Here is a 16,647-nt window from a genome sequence, read left to right as displayed (position 1 = left end):
GCCGCCAGGGGGGTTGCTTCCGGGAGTGGGGCGCGGGGCACTGCCAGGGCACGCACGCTCCCAGCCACCCGGGCGCCCCACTGATTGACGCTTTGCTGTGTCTCTCTCCGCAGGTGGTCAAGGCCATCAACCGGGTGCTGCTCCGCAGGGTGGTCCGCCTCGCCAACCCGGATGCCGTCATCCGGGGATTCGGCGCCCTCGGCTTCCCCAACTGCGGGGGGGCCATCGACGGGACGCACATCCCCATCCGTGCCCCGGAACACCAGGCGTCCCGGTACGTGAACCGCAAGGGGTACTTCTCCGTCATCCTGCAGGCCGTATGTGACCACCGGGGACAGTTGACGGACATAAATGTGGGCTGGTCCGGCAAAGCACACGACGCCCGGGTGTACCGGAACTCCTCCGTGTGCCAGCGGCTGCAGGACGGGACCTTCTTCCCCGACCGCCACATCAGGGTCGGGGACGTGGACATGCCCGTCTGCCTGGTGGGGGATGCCGCCTACCCACTGCAGCCCTGGCTCATGAAGCCCTACACGGGACACCTCAATCCCTCCCGCCAGGCCTTCAATAACAGGCTGAGCAGGGCCCGCATCGTGGTGGAGGGGGCCTTCGGGCGACTGAAAGCCCGCTTTCGATGCCTCCTCACCCGTCTGGACCTGGCCGAGCACAACATCCCTCCCGTGGTGGCGGCATGTTGTGTGCTCCACAATTTGTGTGAGCGGAAGGGGGAGGCTTTCTTGCCAGCCTGGATGGCTGAGGCTGACCGCATGGCTGGACACTACGGTCAGCCCCGCACCGCCGCCGTCCGGGAAGCCCAGCGGGGGGCCATCCGGATCCGGGAAGCCCTGCGGGAGAGCTTCCAGGTGGAGGAGGAGGAGGACTGACCTCTCCCTGCATGCCCCACCGGGGCCTTCTTCCACCCTACCCCCCCCTTCCCCTTTCCCCTCCCTACCTACTGTCAAATAAAGACACCTGTTTTTCCAACAAAAACGTCTGTTTATTTCACAGAACTGGGGTGGGGGAGGGAGGAATGAAGGTGGGAGAAGGGAGGGGGAAACCTGGGACGAGGGAGCTGGAAGGGGAGGGGAGGGAAGGGAGGAAGGGAAAGGAAAGCTCAGGGGTGGGAGTCTGGGTGCCTCTCCCGTCTCGCCACACTGCGGGTCCGGGGGCGTCGGTGGGGAATGGTTGTGGAGGGGGGGGCAGAGAGGACAGGGGGTGTGGAGGAAGCAGGAGCGGAAGCAGGAGGAGCAGGAGGAGCAGGGGGAGCAGGGGGAGCAGGGGGAGCAAGAGGGGGAGCAAGAGGGGGAGCAGGGGGAGCAAGAGGGGGAGCAAGAGGGGGAGCAGGGGGAGCAAGAGGGGGAGCAAGAGGGGGAGCAGGGGGAGCAAGAGGGGGAGCAAGAGGGGGAGCAGGGGGAGGAGGAAATGGAAAGCGGTCCAGCAGGCTCTGGAGGTGGCCTCGCAGGGCACGGCCCTGCTCCTCCAGGGCCTCCAGACTCCTCTGGCGCAGCCTGAGGTCCTCCTGGACCCAGTGGTCCTGGAGACGGAGCTGTCGGTCCAGGAACCGGAGATGCCGCCTCTGGTAGTCCTCCTGGTTCCTGGCTGTCCTGCTTGCCCGGGCGCGGGCGGCTGCTGCAGGCGGGGTGGTGCGCCCTGCAGGCCCCGGTGCTGCAGCTGTGGTGCAAGAAGACCAGCGGTCAATTACCCCAGGGGCCCAGGTGTGTGAAACCCAGCTCCCCTCTGCAAGGCCAGGGCCCCTGCAGGATCCCCAGCTGCTGCTCCGTAGTGGGCAAGGCCCAGGCGCACGGTCCCGGGGCTCCCTCTCGCCCCAGCCCCCCGTACACATAAGGGGAACACGAGGGTACTCACAGGTGGACGCCTCCCCGGCCTCTGATGATGCAGGCGAGCGGCTCTGTGGGGTGCCTCGGGGGTCCCGGGTCCTGGGAAGGCTGGCGGCAGGCTCCTGGCTCTCAGAGCCCTCTTCCTCCTCCTCGGTGTCCAGGAGCGGTCCCTCTGCCCCGGGGTCAATCACGTCCCGGGGGGCAGGGACGGCATGAGGCCCCAGGATGCGGTCCAGGGCATGGAAGTGGGGGCAGGCCTCCGGGTCAGCCCCTGGCAGGCAGGCCCGGGAGTAGGACTGCCGCAAGTCTTTAATCTTGCAGCGCACCTGCTCCCGGCTGCGCTGGTGGCCCCTGGCGGCCAGGCTGGCAGCCATGCGTCCATAGACGGCCGCGTTCCGGTGGCTAGTGCGGAGATCGTGGACATTTGAGGCTTCCCCCCAAACCTCGATGAGGTCCACGATCTCCGCACTTGACCAGGCGGGCGCCCGCCTTTTGCGCCCCCGGGCAGGCTCCTGGGAGCCGCCAGGCTGGTCGTGGGGAGCAGTGGAGGGCTGGGAGCCCTCGGATGGCTGGCTCATAGTGTGGCAGGTGCAGGCTGTGCAGGCACGGGTGCTTGCAGCCTTGCAACTGGCACAAAGTGAGTAGCCAGCCCGTGGCCCTTTAAGGGCTCCGGGGCCGGGAGGGGGGCAATAGAGTTTCCCTGGTGTTGGCCAGAGTGGCCACCAGGGAAACCTGGGAAGCCTTAGCCTCCCACTAGTTCGAACTAAAGGGCTACACAGCCCTTAGTTCGAACTAGCTAGTTCGAACTAGGCGTTAGTCCTCGTAAAATGAGGTTTACCTAGTTCGAACTAAGCGCTCCGTTAGTTCGAATTAAGTTCGAACTAACGGAGCGCTAGTGTAGCGCATAGGAAAGTTAGTTCGAACTAACGTCCGTTAGTTCGAACTAACTTTCTAGTGTAGACATACCCTATGTGAGCAAGTACATCACTGCTTATCTGGTAAAGTCAGCTGTTATTTGTGCATTTTAGTTGTAGCTGATTCAGGTTGACAGTTTCCTTGGGAATACTCAACCCACATTCCACTCTCGCCCTCTTGCCTCTCCTCCCCTTCTCCCAAGGCCCCACCTCTCTGCCCCACCTCTTCCCAAGAGTGTCCCTTGCCTGCTCTGCCCCTCCCCTGCGAGCCTCTTGCATACTGTGGAACAGGCAGGAGCTGCTGGGAGGGAAGAGTAGGGAGCTGATCGCCCAGGCCACTGGCAGGCAGGAGGTGCTGGGTGACAGAGGAGCTGGCTGCTGGTGGGTGCTAAGAACCTGCTAATTTATTTCTGTGGGTGTCCCAGCCCTGGAGCTCCTATGGTCAGAGGTGCCATGCATGGCCATGTACTTCTCCCCCATTCTGGAGGAACGTAGATAGCCTGATACTGTATTCAGTCCTTGGCTTCTTTGATAATAAGAGTGCCAATTTCAGCAATGTGGAAACCTGCCCACTGGTAATCACAGAAACCCCCAATTCATTTTACTTAGGCTGTCAGATGAGAACGCCTTTCAGTCATTGCTAGTGTTTGAACTGGTTACCTTTGGGGAGGCTCGGAGATGTCGTTCAAACCCCATAGCCAACCAGCTCTCCTCAAAACAGATTTGTACATGAAGATCATAGCTATAGACTTTTTGTGCTGGCCTGTTTACTGTAATCATTGAAAACATACAGCCAAACTCCTGATCTGTTCTCCAGCTAGGGTCTTCAGCTGTTGCAAGAGAGCATGGAAAATCTTTGTCTTCTCCTCTGGAAGCTCCAGGACTACTTTCATCAGGATATCTCTGAGTTGGGCCAGACAGCAGGCAGCACCAATCACTAGACCTGAAACCCAATTATTTTACATAGTAAATAGGAGCATCACACTTTACGGGTACGTCTAGACTACCGGGTTTTGTCGACAGAAGTTTTGTCGACAGTATCTGTCGACAAAACTTCTGTCGACAAAGAGCGTCCAGATACATTGACTTCTGTCGACAAAGCAAGTTGCTTTGTCGACAGAACCCTGTAGTCTAGATGCAACCCTACAGGCAATAACACCTTCTGTCGACAGAACTCTGTTGACAGAAGGTGTTATGCCTCGTAAAATGAGGTTTACCAGCATCGACAAAACTGCTGAGTTCTGTTGACGTTATGTCGACAGAACTCAGCGGTAGTGTAGACGCTGGTATAGTTTTGTCGACAAAACTCAGTAGTCTAGACACACCCTAACTGATCACAACTGCTCAACCTGACCATGGAAACATTGCTTCTATTGTCAGATTTCATTAGGTATATTTCATACGCACAAACCTACGGGCTAATTTTCTTTAAGCAACATCAGGGGTGGGAAATAATTTTTGATGGGGGGGTCACTCCAAGAACTTGGTAAGTAGTCAAGGATCGCTCACTTCCATTATATTAATGGAGGAGGTGCAGGTCTGGGATGAAGGTTGAGTGCAGAAGGGAGCTTGGGGTAAGGGACTGAGGTGCAGGAGGGAGTGTGGGATCTGGAAAGGAGTTTGGGTGAAGGAGGGGATTATGACCTGGGGCAGGTTATGGGGTGCAGGGTCTGGGGCAGGGGACTGGGGTGCAGCTCCTAACCAGCAGCTCAGCAGGTTCTTTAGCTTTGGTCCCTGCTTTCCATGCCTCTGTACATGCTCAGAGCAGCTGCACGGGCCATGTTTGCTGCTCTGAACTGAACATTGTGACCCGGGCAATGAGGAGGGAGGGATTCACAGGGATGTTAAATATCGGTTAATTGAATAGTCAATTAACCTCATGAATTCTTATCAGTAAGTCGATTATTCTGTAGTCCCAGGGGTGGGGCTGGCAGGCAGAGTGCAGTCTGGCTCCATTCCCAGGGAGCCCTGGTCACTCCACAGCAGCGTGGGGTGCCAGGTGGGAGCTGGTCTGCGAGGAGAGACAGTTTAAAAACCAGCTCCCCTCACGGACTGGCTGCCTGTCGCCCTCTGCTGCCGCCTATGATACAGAGGCAGCAGTGGAGGGTAGCAGCAGCCCCTATTCAAGGGATGGGCTAAGCTCCTGGGCCTGGCATGAGCTGGAACTGAACCCTGCCCACTTGGCTCCTAATACACTTTAAATGCAGAGCCACAGCAGGGGTAAGTTGTAGTCTCGGTGTGAGCCAGGACTGAGCCGGGCTGCTGGCCAGCCTGCAAAAAAAATGTACTGGCAAGGGGAAGAGGGGAATGCATGTAGTCTATAGCATTAACCTATAAGCTTTTGCTTATCGGTTAATTGGTTAATAAACTGCACTATTACATCCCTAGTACTTCATATGCTGACTGTCCTGCACATAACTTGAGGATCTGTAGGCAAATCAATGACTTACCATGGTTTGTATTACTCACAACGTGCAGATCTGGGATCCTAGTGGGATGGATGATAACCGGATAGTGAACACCATTAAGTTTCATCTCAAGTCCTGAAGACAGAAAATTATAATGAAATTGAAGAAAAGCAGAAGCTAACAGTTGTGTTAGATTTTCTTCCTGTCACCAGGGTTTGTGATCTTAATGATACAGTTGACTCCTCTCCCTGTATTCTTCCTATAGCCAACCAGTCGCAAAATCCTGTTGCTTTTTCCTGATATCCTAAAGTCTCCATTCTGCTGCCTGTCCCATTTCACGTTCCTTTCTCTGCTCCCCTCTGCATTCTCTGCTGTTCATGCTGCATCCCTCCGGTCTAGTCAATATGCTACTAGCAGAAGTATCTCCCAGGGCTCTGCAAAGCTCCTCAGTTCCCTGCACTTATTTCCTGTCTTCTTCCATATCATAGTCAGATTTCTTCTCTCAGGTTTAGAATCCTACAGAATTACACCCCTCTCCCCACCCTTTCCCTCATCCCCCATTACTTCCTGCTTCCATCTTGTCCTCCATCAACTCAGCTGCCTAACTCATGTGTATCCTTCTCCCACCAGCACCTCTATTTCCACATTATTTCCTATGCTTGCGACAACCATCACTGACCTCCAACCCAATATATTTTTAAAAAGGAGCTAACAAACTGTGCATACCACATCTATCGTAATATGCTTACCTCCTCCTCTCTTATCCTCTATGCGCTGCCCTGCCATTTAGGGTGTGACTGATGCCACAGAAATCAATGGACTTTGCCTTTGATAGGCACTGGATCAGATATTTAAACTACTTTGCAAGCTCCCAATAACCTGCCATTTTAGCTGTTTGTGAAATGCTGTACTTACCTTTATAAGTGCAATAGGAATAAATAAAAATACAGTAAAGTGTCTGTTGTTGATGAGCAGGGTGGGGATCTGAAAATTAATGATCTTGAAATTTTGGGGACTTAGTTTCACTAAAACACAGGGGCGCCATTTCAGATTTTGGTGGGGGGGGGAGGTGAACTGTGCATGCTGGAATGCGGGTAGGAAAGAGAGTGAAAGCATGAGGGGGTGGACTGAGGACAGAAGCTTCAGCAGTGTTACTCAGCATGCTCAGTACAAGCCAAGCACCTAATGGGGAAGGGGGGAACCAACCCCATCAACCCTGCCCCCCCCCCCCCATGTATAATCTTTATCCAGGGGCTACCAAGGTACTGGAAAACTCTACTTTTTCTGGCCTGACCAATCTGATTGCCTTCTATGACAAGGTAACTGGCCCTGTGGACAAGGAGAAGGCAGTGGATATGATATACCTTGATTTTAGCAAGGCTTTTGATATTGTCTCCCACAATATTCTTGCCAGGAAGTTAAGGGAACATGGACTGGATAAATGGACTGTGAGGTGGACAGAAAGCTGGCCAGATCATTGGGCTCAGCGGGTAGTGATCATAGAATATTAGAATCCTAGGGCTGCAAGAGATCTCAGGAGGTCATTGAGCCCAAACCCCTACGCAAAGCAGGACCAATCCCAACTAAACCATCCCAGCCAGGGCTTTGTCAAGATTGGACTTAAAAACCTCTAGGGATGGAGATTCCACCACCTCCCTAGGGAACCCAGCCCAGCGCTTCACCACCCTCCTAGGGAAATAGCTTTTCCTAATATCCAACCTAGGCCTCCCCCACACTGAAACTTGAGATCATTGCTCCTCGATCTGCCATCCATCACTACTGAGAACGGCCTCTCTCCAGCCTCTTTGGAACCTTCCTTTAGGAAGTTGAAGGCTGCTGTGATCAAACGGCTCGATGTCTAGTTGGCAGTAGGTATCGAATGGAGTTTCCCAAGGGCTAGTACCGGGGCTGGTTTTGTTCAACATCTTTATTAATGGCCTGGATAAGGGGATGGATTACACCCTCAGCAAGTTTGAAGATGACACTTAGCTAGGTGGAGAGGGAGATATGTTGGAGGGCAGACATAGGGACTAGAGTGACCTAGACAGATTAGAGGATTGGGCCAAAAGAAATCTGATGAGTTTCAACAAGGACAAGTGCAGAGTCCTGCATGTTGGATGGAAGAATCCCAAACACTGTTACAGGTGAGGGACTTACTGGCTAAGTAGCAGTTCAGCATAAAATACATTGGGATTACAATGGATGAGAAGCTGGATATGAGTCAACAATGTGCCCTTGTAGCCAAGAAGACTAATGGCATATTAGGTTGCATTAATAGGAACATTGCCAGCAGATTTAGAGAAGTGATTATTCCCCTTTATTCGGACCTGGTGAGGCCACATCAGGATTATTACATTTTGGGTTGGACTTGTTGACCTCCTGAGGTCTCTTCTAACCCTATGATTCTATTACAAGTTAGCAGTTTGTTGACAGGAGCCCTATATCTAATTCCTATGTACAAGAAAGAAAATTAGAGAAATATTAGACCCACTCAGCTCTAGCATAACATATTCAGACATCTTGTGTCAAGTCACTTAAGGGATGCTGGAAAAACTTAAAAAACAATGGATAATTTAGTAGCATTTTTAGTTGTTTTTTAAAGTTTTTCCATTTACAGACTAACTCAGCTACCCCTCTGAAACTTAAGGGACACTGGTTAGCTGTAACATTTTAATGTATATTCTTACTTTGTTACTAACTCTGGGTATGTCTACACTACCCTCCTAGTTCGAACGAGGAGGGTAATGTAGGCATACCGCACTTGCAAATGAAGCCCGGGATTTGAATTTCCCGGGCTTCATTTGCATAAGCGGGGAGCCGCCATTTTTAAAACCCCGCTGGTTCGAACCCCGTGCAGCGCGGCTACACGGGGCTAGAACTAGGTAGTTCAGACTAGGCTTCCTATTCCGAACTACCGGTACACCTCGTTCCACCGGTAGTTCGGAATAGGAAGCCTAGTTCGAACTACCTAGTTCGAGCCCCATGTAGCCGCGCTGCACGGGGTTCGAACCAGCGGGGTTTTAAAAATGGCGGCTCCCCGCTTATGCAAATGAAGCCCGGGAAATTCAAATCCCGGGCTTCATTTGCAAGTGCGGTATGCCTACATTACCCCGCTAGTTCGAATTAGGAGGGTAGTGTAGACATACCCTCTGTGTTGAGAGAGATCAGTACTCCTGGGCTCTATCTCAGCTCTGGAAGGAGAGTTGGGTCTAGTGGGTTACAGTAGGGGGCAGATACATTTCAGCTCTATATAAGAACATCAGACTGGCCATACTGGGTCACACCAAATGTCTTTCTATCGTAGTACCCTGTCTTCCAACAGTGGCCAATGCCAGGTGCTTCAAAGATGGAACAAACAAAAGAGGCAATTACCACGATCCATCCCCTGTCGCCCATTCCCAGCTTCTGGCAAACAGAAGCGAGGGCCACCATCCCTGCCCATGCTGGCTAGCAGCCATTGATGGACCTATTCTCCTGGAACTTATTTTGTTCTTATTGGAACCCTGTTAGAGTTTGCGCCTTTTCGCCATCTCCTGGCAAAGAGTTCCACAACTTGATTGTGAAAAAATAATTTATTTTGTTTATTTTAAATCTGCTGCCTAGAAATCTAATTGGGTGAGCTTCTTGTGTTATGTTAGTGAAGGAATAAATAGCATTTCCTTATTCTATTTTTCCACACCAGTCATGATTTTCTAAACATCTAACATATTTCCCCGCCCTTTAGTCATTTCTTTTCCACGCTGAAAAGGTCTAGTCTTGTTAATCTCTCCTCATATGGAATCTGATCCTTGTCTCTAATAATTTCTGTTGCCCTTTTTGTACCTTTTCCAAATCCAATATATCTTTTTTAGATGGGGTGACCAGATCTGCACACAGAATTCAAGATGACTTTATGCTGAGGCAATCTGGTATTTTGTCTTGTTATCTATTCCTTTCCTAAGGATACCCAATATTCTGTTAGCTTTTTAGTTTTTAGATTGCCACTGCACATTGAACAGATGTTTTCAGGGAACTATCCACACTGATTCTAAGATCTCTTTCTTGAGTTGTAACAGCTATTTTGTATGTATAGTTAGGAATATATTTTTCATGTGCCTTATCTGCACTTATCAACACTGAATTCCATCTGCCTTTGTGTTGCCTAATGACCCAGTTTTGTGAAATCCCTTTGTAGCTCTTTGTGGTCAGCTTTGGATAAGTCCCTGTTCACCCATTTTCAAGAACATTTGTAAATTTAACATAATCATCCAAATTCAGATCCCTGCATCACAGCACTCATTCGTACGCTTCCCCCTATCTTTTAAGTGGAGTACCCAGCAATGTTTTGATGATGATCTAACCATCCTTCAATTGCTGGAAAGCCCAGCCGTTTGTTATTCTTAATCACCCCTGCCTCCCTCTTTTTATAACAAACTCCCTGCCCCAAAGGCAAAGCAGCAAGCAGCTCAAACTCTGTTGCATTTGAGAACTGCCTCTGGAGTCAGGGTATGCAGCTTTAAGCAGACCTCAAACTCAGGAGGGGTGTGCCTACTGCCCTCCATCCTTCTATAAATAGTGCCCTTGCTTTAACAGTGTAAACAAATTCACAGATAACAGCTCAGTATCACACTGAAATGCCCTTTATTGAGATGTGCTCTTATTCTACCCGCTCATACTGCTTCTCCTTGGAAGGAATGGGTTCAGACCCTACATTCCAACCCAGTATCACCTCTGAAATGCTCTCTTCTGATCTGTACACACACACACACACACACACTGAAAATACTCTATCTTAAGCACACCTTAAGTTTCCCCTGGATCACTTTTCCTATCTTGATCTCTGCTACAGCTGCTGCTCTTAAATTAAATTACTGGAGATTGCCTATCTCCTAGAACTGGAAGGGACCTTGAAGGGTCATTGAGTCCAGCCCCCTGCCTTCACAGCAGGACCAAGTACCATCCCTGACAAATTTTTGCCCCAAATCCCTAAATGGCCTCCACAAGGATTGAGCTCACAACCCTGGGTTTAGCAGGCCAATGCTCAAACCACTGAGCTATCCCTCCCCCATTGACTATATTCCCTGAAATTATTACAAACAGATAAAATCTATCTGTATTATTGAGGAAAAATTCTATCTGTATTATTGTCAGCCTTCCCTTGTGCTATGTTCTTTATCACTAGTATAGTGCATATGATTCTGCAGACTCTGATTTATGGCAACGGTTGTTACTCCTCGCATGCCAGCTCACAGCAATCAATGGAAGGGGCATAGTCCCAGTCCCAGTTGTGTCACTGATGTGCCATGTGAACTTGAGTAAGTTTCCCACATCTGAATATTCAGTCTCTAATTTTCGGTACCTACCTTTGGATGCCTAGTTTGAGAAATGAAAGGCCTAATTTTTAAGGGTGCTGAGCACTTGCAACTTCTATAGACTTCAACTGCATAGAAACAATAAGAGAGAGGCCCTCGGGCCCTCCATACCCACACTGGTGTTCCCTACAACGAGAGGTGCTTTGGGGTACATGGCCTTCAGCTCTAGGAGTTCCTGGAGATTAGCAGGAGAAATCCATGTTGTTCTTTTCCCATGGAAAACCAGAGTTCTTTTTGGCTCTTCCTGAGCCATTCTCTGTAGAGGAAATGACAGAGGTGAGGCAATCCATGGCTAACAAAGGTATCTGTCAGCCAGTTCAAAGTAGAAGAGGACACTTTAAAATAACTGATAACAGTACCTTGTACTTTCATAGCATCTTTAATCTGTGGTTCCCACTGAGTTTTACAATGGAACACTTAATTATCCCCATGTTACAGATAGGGAAACCAAGGCTCAAAGAAGATAAGTAACTTGACTGTGGCAGCACAATGAGTTAGGTAGAACAGAATCTAAGGCTTAGTCTATACTGCAGAGTTTTTGTGCAAGAAGCCTTTTGCGTGTAAGCAGGGTCAAGATAAGCTCTACCCTGACATCTGGTGGTGAACTGTGGCGAGTGGTGCAAAGAGACTTCAGGGGCTGATCTCATTTGCATAGATACACCCAATTTGCATAGACACACCCACCCTGCCTAGTATGTGCTCACAGCAGCCCAAATGGTCACTTTGGCCACTGTGGGATCCCCAGTCTCTCTGTTATTGAGGCAGGGGGGGATAAAAGTGTTGTTACCCTGATTATGTGAATCAAGGACAATGGAATGGTGGAACTGTTTATGACAGAGGGATTCACTATCTTGTTGGTTATAAGATAGCTGCTTCACTGTCACCAACGACGTTGCTGAGGAGTAACTGGTTGGAAATTAATAAACAATTCTGTTCAAATGAATAAAGGAAAAGAATCCAGCTCACACCGTCTCAGCTGTGTTGATGCATCATGTTTAACAAGAATAAAAAGCAGCATAAAATGATGCTAGTCATCTGAAGTCATCTGGACAACATGTGAAAGGTTTTTTAATTGCCCCGTCATGATTATGAGGGTTAGCCAGCAGCCTGGGGACTAAGGGGTTAACTACACCTAGCCAGTTTATCTAACTTTATTTAAATAAAGTAAAATACTAATTTACGATGTCCAACATGAAAGGTTGTAATGTTTTCTTTATTTATGACAGCGGTGGCCAACCTTTTTTGGGTCAGGGCCATTGACACACAGAAAATTCAGTTGGGGCCCACACAAGTGAGAAGCAAAAAAAAAAAAAAAAACCCTCCTCCCAAAACCTCCAACCATCACTGGTGTGGCTCCCAACTGAGACACCTCACTCCTCTGACACTCCAGCCCCCACGGGGTGGGGGGAAAGGACAGGGAGGACTGAGGTTCAGGGCTTCCCATAGGACAAATTTACTTTTCTGGGGTTCTGGAGCTAGTGCATTTTATGGGCCCCTTTAGGCTCTGGGGTGGGGACAAAAATGAGGAGTTCAGTGTGTGGGATAGGGCTGCCAGCGAGTGGGATAGGGATGGAGTGCAGGATTTGGCTGGACATGGGCTGCAGAAGGGGGAGAGGTTGTGAGGTCTGGGTGGGAGGTGGGGTGCAGGAGCAGGCTGGGACTAGGGTTTCAGGCCAGGTGGAGGGAGCAAGAGCAAGGGAGGTGCCGTGTGTGGCCAGGAGGGAGACTGCAGGAGCAGGATGAGGTAGGGTGTCTTGCTAGAAGGGAGTGTCTGACCAGGAGGGAGGGTGCAGGAGCAAAGGAGGGTGTTGGAGCATGTTGAAGGTGTGGGATCTTCTTGTGGGAGGAGAGTGAGTGAGGGGGATTGAGGTATGGGCGTCTGGGCATGAGGGGGGATGCTTACCTGGCTTCACGCCCTTGCAATGGGGAAAGCCTCACGCATCACTGCGCTGCTATTCCTTCAGTGGGGTGGGGAGGGGGAGGGAGCTCAGCCCCCACTGCTCCCACAGTGGGGTGTCTGTGCAGCTGCGAGGCTGCAGCACCAGTTCTGGTTTCCTGCGCGGAGGGCATGTAGGGGGGGCTGCGGTGTAAAGGAAGCCCCAACATTCTCCGCCAAACTCGGCTCACAGAGGAGAGTGGCAGAGCGAGCGGCTCCGGTGGGATGGGGAGGGGTGGGGGGAGAGAAAGGAGCAGTGCAGGGAGCGCACCTGCTGAACCCAAGCGCCCAGCCAGACTGTGTGGCCCCTCCCCGGGCAGAAGCAGCAGCTCCAAGACACAGCGCTCCGGGAGGGGCTCCACTGGGTTTTTCCTCACACTCTGGCAGTGGTGGCAGCAGCTGATGTAACAACAAGCGGCTGCCTGGAGACAGGGCCGGATTAAGGCATGGGCTAGCTGGGCAGCTGCCTGGGGCGCCGCGCACCCGGCTCCCAGATCGCGGGCTGCAGCAGCTCCCAGTGGCCACCCTGCAGCGGCCGCCTGGGGCGGGAACCGTGTTAACCCCCGCAGCGCCGGCTACTAGTGCCCTTCCCCCTATGGCCGGGGGGCCCTGCACGGCCAGGCTCGGCCCACCCCGGGCGGCCCCGGGCAGTGCGCCAGTGGCTGGTGCTCGTGGGGAGCTGATTTTTAAGCTATGTCCCTACAAGCACCAGCTCCTGCCTGCCCCCCTCCCTATGCTACTGCTGCTGTGAGAGGCAGCAAAGGGGAGGGCAAGCGACTCCCTGTGGGAGCTAGCTCCTGATGCATATCTGCTCCAGCCTGACCCCCCTCGCCCCATACTGCTGCCACTTCTCGGCTGACAGAGGGGCAGCAGTGTGGAGGGTGAGGTGGGCTGGCAGCTAGCCCCCCATAGGCCCCAGTTCTTGCCTCCCCTGTTCCTGCCTCCGACATAGAGGCAGCAAGGTGGGGGGGAGGTAGCCATTAGGACTAACTGGTAAACCCAGGCTTAACAGTTGATTGTGTACATGACTACACGCTAACATCTAGATTGTAAACCCAAATGGTGCATCATTTACAACATTTGCATGCAAACAGAGACAATTCAGGAAAGAATAACAGTTCCTACCATTAGTTCAGGAGGAAAGATAAACTCCTGGGTTGGGTCTACAGGTTGGAATTTTTCAGGATTGCAGAGATCAGAATACGTCTGAAATGAAACAAAGCTTCATTTTAATATTTTCTTGAAGGAGAAAAAAAATAGAAGGTGTGTCAAGAGTATGTTGCACTAGTCTGGAAAGAGCAGTGTCTGTGGTTACATGCCACTTAGTTTTGTAACTATGACAGCTGCCCTCTTCTGCCATCTTCACAACATATTAAATAATTCAAGCACATTCTTCAGTTAAACTCTTAATATAAGAATTAAACAACAATTAAACACAACTCTTTGTGGAGAAAGTTCAGCAGAGGGCAATGAAAATAATTAGGGGGCTGGAGCACATGACTTACGAGGAGATGCTGAGGGATTTGGACTTGTTTAGTCTACAGAAGAGTGAGGGGGGATTTGATAACAGCCTTCAACTACCTGAAGGAGGGTTCCAAAGAGGATGGAGAGAGTCAGTTCTCAATGGTGATAGATGACAGAAAGAGGAGCAATGGTCTCAAGTTACAGTGAGGGGAGGTCTAGGTTGGATATTAGGAAAAACTATTTTACCAGGATGGCGGTGAAGCACTGGAATGGGTTATGTAGGGAGGTGGTGGAATCTCCATCCCTTGAGGTTACCTAGGGAGGTGGTGGAATCCTTATCTTACAAGAATTTTAAGTCCTGACTTGAGAAAGCCCTGGCTGGGATGATTTAGTGGAGGTTCATAGAATCATAGGGTTTGAAGAGACCTCAGTAGGTCATCACATCCAGCCTCCTGCTCAAAGCAGAACCAACCCTAACTAAATCATTCCAGCTAGGTATGGAGATTCTAGGTTAGTCCTGGTTTGGGCAGGGTGTTGGGCTCAAAGACCTCCTGAAGTCTCTTCTAGCCTTATGATTTTATTATTCTAAATAAAGTACAGTTTTCACAGCACTTTGAGCGTCCCTGTTGAAAAGAACGAGGTATCGTCATTGCACAGCAGAGCTATGTTCTTCACAAGCAGCATGGCTCAATATCATGAGGTTTGCGTTCACAATGCAGCACCCACAATGAACTTTTGCTATTGGAATCTATACGGCTGGGTTGGGTTTGACAAGTCTGAATAGAACTGCTTTGGTCACGTTCAATGTCCTCCCCTCATTTGTTACATCATTCTTTTGTTTTGTTTTTTCAGGATAGGTTTGAAAATTACAGGTTCTTAATTTCCTGGAGTAATTTTTCTTCTAATGTAGTTGCTATGTGCTTGTGCCAAGTTCAGCAGGGGCTAGATTAGAAGAGGGTGACATAGAAATCAGCTGTATTGTACTCACTTCAGGTTATCCCTTCTCTGCAAAACCCCTTGCTTCAGCACTACAACCCTCCAGGGAAAAAGGATCTTGAGAGCTTGTGGGAAGGAACTTACAGTGGGGTGAAGCTCTGGATGCACTGCATCCCCACAACAGGCCGCTTCTCTCTGCCTCTCCAGACTTTATTCTTGAATTCAAGCTTCATTAAAGCCAAATGATTATAGAAATTCAAGTATCTCCGGTGGTGGAAGAGAATGAAAGGATCCTGGTAATAAACTGCAACCAGACACCTTACATGGCCTGACTGCCAATTTCCAGATCTTAAAGCTGCAGTAACAGTGCACAGAACCACCAAAGCCTTGCATTTGCTCACTGTAAAATCTAAACGTCCCCCTTTCCCTCTGCTGCATCACTGAGGATTGTTTGGTTTAGAGAAGTATTTTATTTTTGTAGAGTTTGATTTAGAGCAGGCCTGAGCAAAATACCCTCCATAGGCCAGATCCGGCTCAGGAAGCCACCAGATCTGGCCCATGGATACAGCGGGAAGCCTCAGGCAGACTCCTTGCCTGCCCCCCACACGCTGCTGAGAAAAGTGGCCCTTGTGGGTAGGGAGGTCTGCTTGAGAAAGCTGTTGGCTAGGAATCAAGCTGACGTAATCACGATTAGGATTAGACAGTCCACCTTGAAAGAGAGTAATGAGAGGGGGCACGTGCCAAGAGGCTAGAACGGTGGTCCCATGAGCCATGCCGAGACCAGGTTCAAGTCCCACAATGGGAGAAGATTCTGAGTCTAAGGGAAGAGCAGTTCCTGGCCCTTCAGGAACCAGGATGTTATGTCGTGTGCGAAAACAGAAGGGCCTCGCAAGGGCACATAAAATGCAGAAATGGCCACTCAGTGGACTCTGATTGTGGCTAGGGCTAGCCACTGCTGTTTCAGGTGGTGCAAGTAATCCAGGATCTTCTGAAGGGATGCTTCAGACGGGCTGATTCGCAGCTGTTGCGCTCACTCAAAAAACCATGTAGTGTGGGGCTCCTTAAGCCCATGCAGTTTATTATCGGTCTGCTTTGCAAAAGGGCACCAGTGTCAAGAGCAGGTCCTGAATGAAGTTCTATGCCTCTGGAGAAAGGCCCAAAAGGAGGAGTTAAGACGCGGAAAAACGTCCCTAGGTGGATGTGGCAAGTAAGGGGATTGATTCTCCCTGCAGTGCTGCTGGACCTCTTTAGGTCGGTGCATCGACTCTGGAGATATGGAAGACCTAGTGTCCTGCTCATGTCTCTTTCTCACAGCTACGAGATGCTACCCTCTCAGAGAAAGGAGAGTGGGATTTGATAGTACTCAGTGACTGAGGGCCAAACTGTGGTTTCCCTCTATACCAAGTTTCAGGTGGTGTTGGGGGTGGTGGTACCAGCATGGCCTGTACGTCATGGGTGGAGGGAAAACTGATCTTCAGTACTAGGGACAGTGAAAGCTTGGTACTGCCAGAGGCTTTTCCTGCTGCCTATTGGTTGACTGGCCACCCTTCTTCCCCTTATCCTTACAAGGGGACTTGTCTCTGCCCAACTTTCTTTGGTGGTTTGCTGGGGCTGGTTGCAGTGAACGTGCCATTGACACGGGGGGCACACTGCACACTTATGCACCGTTGCTCAGTGACGAGTCTGACTGCTGATCTTGCGGAGCTAGCACAGACTCCATTAGCAATGCCCAGAGCTGAATTCCCCTTTCTTTAATAATTAGGGGCCGGAAGGATCTGCAGATGCGACACTTCTCCAAAA

At 50.6% G+C, this 16,647-nt stretch overlaps 2 protein-coding genes across 2 annotated transcripts in view; both read right to left on the bottom strand.

Moving 5' to 3' along the window:
• Positions 1–16,647, bottom strand: part of LOC102453236 (aldehyde oxidase 3) — a 105,508-nt gene that overhangs the window by 70,782 nt on the left and 18,079 nt on the right. The window contains exons 8-11 of the mRNA XM_006117936.5: positions 13,573–13,653; positions 10,623–10,767; positions 5,203–5,295; positions 3,544–3,695 (exon numbers count right to left, since the gene is read on the bottom strand). Coding sequence (XP_006117998.3) covers positions 3,544–3,695; positions 5,203–5,295; positions 10,623–10,767; positions 13,573–13,653 — 471 coding nt within the window. The remainder of the gene's footprint in view (positions 1–3,543; positions 3,696–5,202; positions 5,296–10,622; positions 10,768–13,572; positions 13,654–16,647) is intronic.
• On the bottom strand, positions 1,023–2,624 carry LOC149524097 (uncharacterized). Its single transcript, XM_089779888.1, has 2 exons — positions 1,867–2,624; positions 1,023–1,671 (listed from the first exon to the last, which is right to left on the bottom strand). Exons 1-2 carry the CDS (start codon positions 2,414–2,416, stop codon positions 1,115–1,117), a joined length of 1,107 nt encoding a protein of 368 aa, XP_089636014.1. The 5' UTR covers positions 2,417–2,624; the 3' UTR covers positions 1,023–1,114.

The sequence above is a fragment of the Pelodiscus sinensis genome, chromosome 7 (assembly GCF_052426305.1).
Source record: "Pelodiscus sinensis isolate ZL-2025 chromosome 7, ASM5242630v1, whole genome shotgun sequence".
Taxonomy (NCBI): Eukaryota; Metazoa; Chordata; order Testudines; family Trionychidae; genus Pelodiscus; species Pelodiscus sinensis.
Note: the sequence above shows the minus strand (reverse complement) of the source record. Positions and strands in the feature narration are given on the sequence as shown.